Below are 8707 nucleotides of genomic sequence, written 5' to 3'. Positions count from 1 at the left end.
GTTATGCATTTATGATGAACAGAGAGTAGCAGTAGCGTAAAAGAGGGGTTGGTGGGTGGTTGGCGGGACACAATGCAGATAGCCCGGTTAGCCAATGTGCGGGAGCACTGGTTGGTCGCCCCAATTGAGGTAGTATGTACATTAATGTATCGTTAAAGTGACTATGCATATATGATAAACAGAGAGTAGCAGCAGCAACACGTAAAAGACTACTGTGGCTCTGCTGGAGTTACTTTTATAGATAACTTTGACACCTTCTGGAAACAGAAGATACTCTACAGAAATGACGGAGTCCATCCAAATCATCTTGGCTCCTGGACTCTGTACACGCATTTCAAGGCTGCGTTGTAACAATGACTGGTAAATGATCCAAGACCAGCTCAGTTAATCACTACCATTGTGACAATGAGTCGTCATAATGCTGCATTAAATGTACATGATCCTAGGTACATTGACAAACACAATGTCAGTAATTTAATTTATGTATCCCTAACTGCACCGAATGCTTCTGTTTATCCTTCAGCTATTGTATGCAGTAATCATGAGCCTATGATTTAGAGCTACACTGTTAACACTGAGGCAGTGTGCAATAGTAGGAAGATCACTTTGTGCAGCTCACCCTGCACTATCAGCTCCAATATAAATAACATGAGTAAGTCTACCTCTGATAAGCTTCCCAGTAAAGCATTGAAAACAATCAAGCAACCCCAAAAAGTGCTAAAAATAGCCCATATTAACATATGTAGCCTAAGAAACAAGCTCCATGAAGCCAATAACTTGCTTGTAACAGATGACATTCATATTCTGACTATCTCTGAAATTCACTTGGATAATACCTTTGATGATACAGTGGTAGCAATACATGGTTATAACATCTACGGAAAAGACAGAAATGCCTGAGGAGGCGGTGTTGCAGTCTATGTTCAGAACCGCATTCCTGTAAAGCTTAGAGACGATCTAATGTTAAATACTGTTGAAGTAATATGGCTACAGGTTCATCTGCCTCACCTAAAGCCCATTCTTGTGGGAAGCTGCTACAGACCAGCAAGTGCTAACAGTCATTATCTGGATAATATGTGTGAAATGCTTGATAATGTATGTGATATCAACAGAGAAGTATATTTTCTGGGTGATTTAAATATTGACTGGCGTTCATCAAGCTGCCCACTCAAGAAAAAACTTCAAACTGTATCCAGTGCCTGCAATCTGGTTCAGGTTATCAGTCAACCTACCAGGGTAGTTACAAACAGTACACTAGCTGTAATTAGGCTACAAATTACGTTACAGAGTAAGATGTAATTCTAGCTGTTGGCCAGTAGAGGGTGGTGAAAGACAGACAGAGAAACAGTAAACTCGATCAGCTCAACACAGAGCCCCTGACACGGTGGGCGACTGGCTTCCGGGTTAAGCGAGCGGTGTGTAAAAGCAGCGCGTCTTAGCGGATCGTGTTTCGGAGGACCTTCACCTCTCCCGAGCCCGTTGGGGAGTTGCAGCGATGAAACAAGATCGTAATTACCAATTAGATATCACGAAAATTGGGAGAAAAATTCACAAAATAAATAAAACACTACACTGAACTCCTACCATACTGTATATCCACATACAGCGTTGATAATTCGAGTGAACGGTGATGGTTAATTTGTTGAATAATTAATTTGTTTATACTCAACTTGCAAGGTGTTTTATAGCAATACAACAATACATACTTTCCTTATGGTCATACTCTATATAGGTCATATAACTCCCCTCCCATTTGGTACAATCCATGCGTCATTGTTTACAACAAAATGGCCAAGTATTTCTTCCCCTATATTCAAACTGGATAAAGGCGCTTTAAATAACGAAAACGAAACTAACTACCGAACTGAAAAACACACCGGAGTTCTGTGTCGGATTGACTTCAGGATCACACTCACATCATGGCATTTCAAATGTCAACTGTCTCTTCGCGTATCAGAGCCATATGTCCATTTTCCCGCTGTCGTAGTGGTGACTTTCATACTAGTGATATCGGTGTGTGCTCCAAATTTAGAAACATTTTCGGTGTTGCAAATCGTCAGGTGTATTCGCTGGTGCGAAGTGGGCAGAGTTCGGCGAACTCCAGCCCTGCAAAGTGCAAGGCCATTCTGAACCAAGGGGGTATTCATTTTGCAAACCGTGTGGAGAAGTTTTCAACAACTACAGCTGCCGCGAAGTCGTTTGAGTCGTTTCAGGGGCAAAACAAGGCCTCGACCTCCGGGGGAAAGTACGGTTCGTTGTACCGGATCGCCCTCGCCGCGCTTGGGGTGACCACCGCGGTCGTGTCCCTGCACGCAAGTGCCCATCTCGCCATGGCGACGGGATTGGAGCGGCTAGACCTTGACTCAGCCAAAGGCGACTGGAACGAGGTGAAGGGTACGTTTGCAGACAGACACAGTCAGGGAGTGTGGGTGGGAATCTATAGGTGCTCATGTTGAGAATTTGGTTGCGCAACAGGACCTGTTGCATGTGAAAAGTAAAGTTGTCAAAGCTGTGTGGCCTAAATTGCAATAGAAAAAAATTAGGCGCCAACTCAAAGGTTCAAGTGGCTCATCGTGGCCTTATGTGGTACTAGGTTACTACCAAGTCATTAGTGCATTACAGCTTTTCATTTGTAATTTCCCTTTTCAATATGTTGTCCCTACATTACCCACATTGATTAGTGGAATGATCATAATCATCAACTCTCTGTCCCTCTCCTTTTCCTTAGCTGCCTTGCTCCATATGAGTCAGGGGGAGAGAAGGAAGCACTACAGGACTACCTACCTGTCCCTGGAGGAGGTGCCTGTGTGGACCGCCAAGTCACTAGTGGACAGAGGTTGGTGGCACCTTAATTGGGGAGAATGGGTTTGTGGTAATGGCTGGAGCGGAGTCAGTGGAATGGTATCAAACGCATGGTTTCCATGCCATTCCATCTGCTCTAAAACCTTGTTGTTTCTCAACTCCCGTCTGGGGTCCCACAACACAGGTTTACATGTGTTTGGTCCAGCCCAGCACTACACACTGTCATTTAGTTAATGCTAGGTTAGTAGGCCTATCGGGCCCCAGGACTACACACTGTCATTTAGTTAATGCTAGGTTAGTAGGCCTATCGGGCCCCAGGACTACAGCTGTGAGACACTGGAGAGCAGCATCGCTGAGCGTCCACTATAGATATTCTGGAACGACAACATAAACAGTAAACGCAGGTTAATATTACAGTGTTCTTATTAACAGTGTTGACAGAAGCAGGTGTTCATCTGTCTCCAAGGTGATTCAGTCAAGGCGACCAAATTCAAGAGGAACGAAGCTCTGGACAAGAAGATCTCCCTGTTCAGCGGTGACATCACCAAACTGGAGATTGATGGGATCGTCAATGCAGGTGATCATATAGTAACCTAGCTAATATTAACATAACATTATAGAAATAACATAACTTAAAGATGGAATTTGCAGTAGGGGAAATGACGCCATTGGCCGCCCCACCACCGCTGTTGTAGTTGTTGTTGCTGAGCGGAGGAGTGTTATGCAGCATGGTAAATAAATTGCAGTACATATTGTGCTCTTCTATTGCACATGCAATGATGTCAGAGGGCAAAAAGCTGTGTTGGTTGTTTACAGTAACTTATTTGTTGTAATATCGCAAACGGACGTGGCTGTTTCACCATTTAAGGATTCCAGCTTTAACTTGTAGTAATAACATTACTTAAAAATAACAGAATCACATGTAGTAATAACATTACTAGTAATAACATAACATGACTAGTAATAATATTACTTAGTAATAACATAGCATTACTTAGTAATAACATGACTAGTAATAACATTACCTAGTAATAACATTACTTAAAAAATAACAGGAAGCACAGTAGTAATAACATTACTTAATAAATAACAGATCAATGTAATAACACATTACTAGTAAATAACATAACATGACTAGTAATAACAGATCTACTTAGTAATAACATAACAATGACTAGTAATAACAGCATTACTTTATAGTAATAAACATAACATGAACTAGTAATAAACATTACTTAGTAATAACATAACATGACTAGTAATAACATTACTAGTAATAACATAACATGACTAGTAATAACATTACCTAGTAATAACAACAACATTACCTAGCAATAACAGCATTACTTAAATAACTAAGAATGAACTCAGTAATAACATTACTTAGTAATAACATAGCATTACTTAGTAATAACATAGCATTACTAGTAATAATATAGCATTACTTAGTAATGACAATTACTTAGTAATACATAACATTACTAGTAATAACACAGCAATTTACTTAGTAATAACATTACTTAGTAATAACATTACTTAGTAATAACATAACATGCTAGTAATAACATGACCTTGACAGTAATAACATAGCACTTACTTTAGTAATAACATAACATGACCACTAATAACATTACTTAGTAATAACATAACATGACTAGTAATAACATTACTTAGTAATAGCATCACTGGTAATAACATAACATCACTAGTAATAACATAACATGACTAGTAATAACATAACATCACTAGTAATAACATAACATGACTAGTAATAACATTACTTAGTAATAGCATCACTAGTAATAACATAATATTACTAGTAATAACATAGCATTACTAGTAATGGCATTACCTAGCAATAACAGCATTACTTAGTCATATAGTATTACTTAGTAATAACATAGCACTACTTAAAGTAATAATAGGTGACATTTCTTATAGTAAAACATGAATTGTGTACCTATCCTGAGGCCTCAGTGCTCTATATGGGACAAATCACTGTGAAATGAGAGGTATTATCGTACTGATCGCCTGTCTTGGTTAGAGTCAGAACTCTGTGTCCTGGGGTTGATACATTATCCTGATCCCATCATAGAATTTTGAGTGAACTGTATCTTATTTCACGCTCCATGTCACAGTTGACCTGGTTACACACCCACATTTATAATCCCTCCATTTGGGTAAATAATGGTCTGGGAGTTTGATGAAAACCGTATCTTCTCTTTGTGTGTGTGTGTGACTACTGTACTGCATTCAGAGTGACACCTAGAGAGCTTGTAAAGAGCTAATGCTTATGCTCTACTTCTGTTGTTGAACTTTGCCCTTTACCCACCCTGACCCTGTGGTCTTCTCAGTTTCCATTGAAATATAGCCCTGTTGGCTGTCTGCAGGGCCTCTTTGTTAAAAAAAAAAAAAAACTATAGTATTAACTAATCAAAATCATATTAATGTCTTTATTATGTGTGCTTTAGAAAGAGGTTAATATGATACAATACACTGGTTGCTCAATGCCATTTGGGTGTAGTGTAATTTTCCACCTCCAGATGGCAGTAAAGGCATGTGTATCATACCATATCAGTCTGAAGTTTCTTTGTGATCATAGCAAGACTTTAATTAGTACTGTGTTTGGCTATGAATTGGCATTACTGTGTACAGTCCAACATCAGAAGAGCTACTTGATGATCAGGTTTTGCATAGAAAATGATGTTTCTTCATTGGTCATTTAGTGTTAACTGTCATAAAACAACATGGCCGCCTATGTGGTGCTGTGTGAATAACTCATCTCTCATTAACATCATGTTGGCTCCAACATCAGAGCCAGCAGCCTGTATGTTTTACAAGGCTTTTTATAGAGTCCCACTCTCACTATGCAAAGTGCCACTGAATAACAAGAGAAACAGAGCTGTAAACAACCCCTAGAGGGGACAGGCAGAGCAAGGTGAGGGAACGAGACGGGCTGACTGAGGATGCATCTGAAACCAAATGGCACCCTATTCCCTATGTAGTGCAGTATATAAAGAATAGGGTAGGGTTTTGGACAAAGCTAGAGTGTGATAGGAGTAACAGGGAGAGGGATCAAGGGGACCTCTCGTGAGTATCTCTGTCACTATGGCAACCGCTGTGGTGACATGGAGTTTGGTGGGGGGGCCTTCCCTACTACAATAATGATAGGTGAAGAACTGCACACACCCAGTGCCACGCATTCGCATCACTTCACTCACTGCTGCAGATCGATCAGTAGGGAGGGCGAGCCGATAAGGGAGGACTGTTTATGTCGTTTGTGTCATTCTCAATAAAGATTGGATTTACAGTCACCCACCCACCCACCCCTTCACCATTTTATTGCTGTTGGCTTCTGCATTCTCCTATAAAACACTGCAAACATAAAAACCCACAAGCACTTAAGAGCTGTCTTAGAGATGGGGAGGAGGGCAGGTTGCAGGGTAGAACATCCTTCTCTTTACACCCCTCAATCACTCCATCCGGCCTCAGCAGAGAGAGAAAGCGATTGAGAGGAGAATATATTGTCTCTGATGGGCTATTTGATTAAGATGGATTACGCAATGAAATGTGAATAGTCATTGGAGTGATGAGGTAAATGTGTGTGGGTGCGTGACTCTACACTTGTAAAGTTCCTCAAGTCAACAAGTTTTTAGTTCTGTTGTTGTATCTGCATTCGATTGCATTTATTTAAATTAAACCCACAGCTCAATTTAGACTAGTTTCTACTGTAATAGCAGAGTAATGGTTTAACTACCTCCTGTCAGACAGCGAGGTATGGGCAGGGGCTAAATGTTCTCGCTGATTGTATTCCCAGGTCTCCAGCCTCTTAGGGGGTGTTAGAGATAAGAGGCCCCTGGTTGCTGTGGGGAACCCTCACTGTCACGGTTGCAGCAGTAGCTCAGATACAAGATAAGCGTCAATCCCGTCGGTCCAGGTCAAGGCCCCACAGACAAACAGAGAGACGGGAGCAGAGCAGCTGTGTTTCAACCTCAATGCCTAAACCCACTAGTCTAGAGATAACACAGCAGCATTGACTGGCCACACACGCACACGCGCACAGCACTGACAGGTGGCTGGCCCCAATGGCCACAGGGAGTTAGAGTGATTTCCACTGCTTCCCTCTCAGTGTCGGGAGGTAATCTACAGTATAGGCCCCACAGGTACACTACCTCCATACTGATCTACACTGTACTTAGTGCTACTGTTTTAATCACTGACTGCTGTCTCTACTGGCTGGCCTAAATCTCTGACTGTAGGTGTTATGACTGACTGCTGTCTCTACTGGCTGGCCTAAATCTCTGACTGTAGGTGTTATGACTGACTGCTGTCTCTACTGGAACTCTGCTGTAGTTTCTGTAGTGACTTCAGGCTATTCTCTGCAGTTTTAGTTAGTGTATCTCTAACTTTGGATACTGTATCTGTAGGCCAAAGTATATCTGCATGTAGTAGGAAGTTTGTCTGTTGACCCACATGCTCAAACATACAGCATATATAGTCACTACATATCACAACAGCGACACACACACGACTATTTTCGGTTTGGACCACCATCAGCAACCACTGCAAGATATGTGAAAGCGCGTTCCAAACGGACAAGACATATTATCCAGAAGAAATTTGTACAACATTCTTGATTTTATTATTCATTTACATGTTTGGAGCATTGACGAGTTAACGGAGCGCCCAGAAGTCAGAGCTTTTAATGACTGGTAAACAAACGTGGGAGGAGAAAAAAAGTGGAGAATGAGTTTTGCAGATCGTCCCGCATTCATTAGCATCTTATTTCTCTCCTCTGTAACAGCGCCCCCCCCCCCCCCCAATCAATCGCCACTTTAGCGCTGAGATGGCATGCAGATGAGAGCCTCATTAGCCTGATTGGCCCAGTGCAATGTGGGAATTTCAGAGAGGAGTCTGCCTGCTCATCAGCACAGTGCTCCTCAAGCTGCGTTCATCAAGGCTGTGTGCTTTGTTGTCTGTTCAACTGAGCTGGGCCTATACCTTTAATTAGGCCAATAGAGTTCAATAGAGTTTTACCTTGATTAGGCCTAAGTATGTTCATCAACGTTCAATAGAGTTTTACCTTAATTAGGGCTTCTGTCATTAGAGCTAGGTTGACTGTACGCACCGGTAGTGGTGACCAAGCAGTGGTGTAGTGTCACTGAAAATCAGGGTTGTAGTCGAGTCACTAAACCTCGAGTCCGAGTCAACTACCAAGTCCGCTGTGCTCAAGTCCGAGTCATGAGTCRCTATGGCTGAAGTTCGAGTCCATGGTCGAGTCACCAATGGTCGAGTCACGAGTCATGTCAGGAGTCCCTCAATTTATAATAGGTGTTATTATGCAATTGTTTTTAGTCGCCACCAGATGGCAATATATGAGGGGTCCAGCTGCGACACCTCTCAGTGCAGTGCATCCCTCAGGAAAAGTGGACCTTTTGAAAGGAACCATATAAGGAGAAGTGGGGGTTTCGAAAGGTGCCACTCAAGACGTCGTTTGAGTTATCGGATGTTAGTCATGGTCTGCAGAGATGACAGAAAGGAATTTCAGTTATGCAAAAAAAGAAAAATTTACTCGCTGTGAGCTGTTTTTCGTAAATGTAAATGCTAGCTAACGTTAATTTTACAATGTATTATTTGATATTGAATATTTGAAATAATAATTGAAATATCAAGTCATGGCGGTTCTAGTAGTTATGTAATTCCAGCTCTTCTAGTGTTGACTCCATTCAACACCCCCACTTCTCCTTTATATGGTTCCTTCTGAAACGTCCATTCCTTTCGACACCCCCACTTCTCCTTTATATGGTTCCTTCTGAAACGCCCATTCCTTTCGACACCCCCACTTCTCCTTTATATAGTTCCTTCTGAAACGCCCATTCCTTTTGACACCCCCACTTCTCCTTTA

The 8707-nt window shown here is 41.6% G+C and overlaps 1 protein-coding gene across 1 annotated transcript in view; it reads left to right on the top strand.

Moving 5' to 3' along the window:
• Positions 1-1399: 1399 nt before the first annotated feature.
• macrod1 (mono-ADP ribosylhydrolase 1) overlaps positions 1400-8707 on the top strand; it is a 71022-nt gene continuing 63714 nt past the window's right edge. Inside the window, exons 1-3 of the mRNA XM_024137946.2 lie at positions 1400-2394; positions 2729-2836; positions 3269-3379. Of these exons, the coding sequence (XP_023993714.2) occupies positions 1920-2394; positions 2729-2836; positions 3269-3379 (694 nt within the window). The 5' untranslated portion in view covers positions 1400-1919. The remainder of the gene's footprint in view (positions 2395-2728; positions 2837-3268; positions 3380-8707) is intronic.

The sequence above is a fragment of the Salvelinus sp. IW2-2015 genome, unplaced genomic scaffold (assembly GCF_002910315.2).
Source record: "Salvelinus sp. IW2-2015 unplaced genomic scaffold, ASM291031v2 Un_scaffold1352, whole genome shotgun sequence".
In the NCBI taxonomy this organism is placed as follows: domain Eukaryota; kingdom Metazoa; phylum Chordata; class Actinopteri; order Salmoniformes; family Salmonidae; genus Salvelinus; species Salvelinus sp. IW2-2015.
This window is presented reverse-complemented; position numbering and strand designations above follow the sequence as displayed.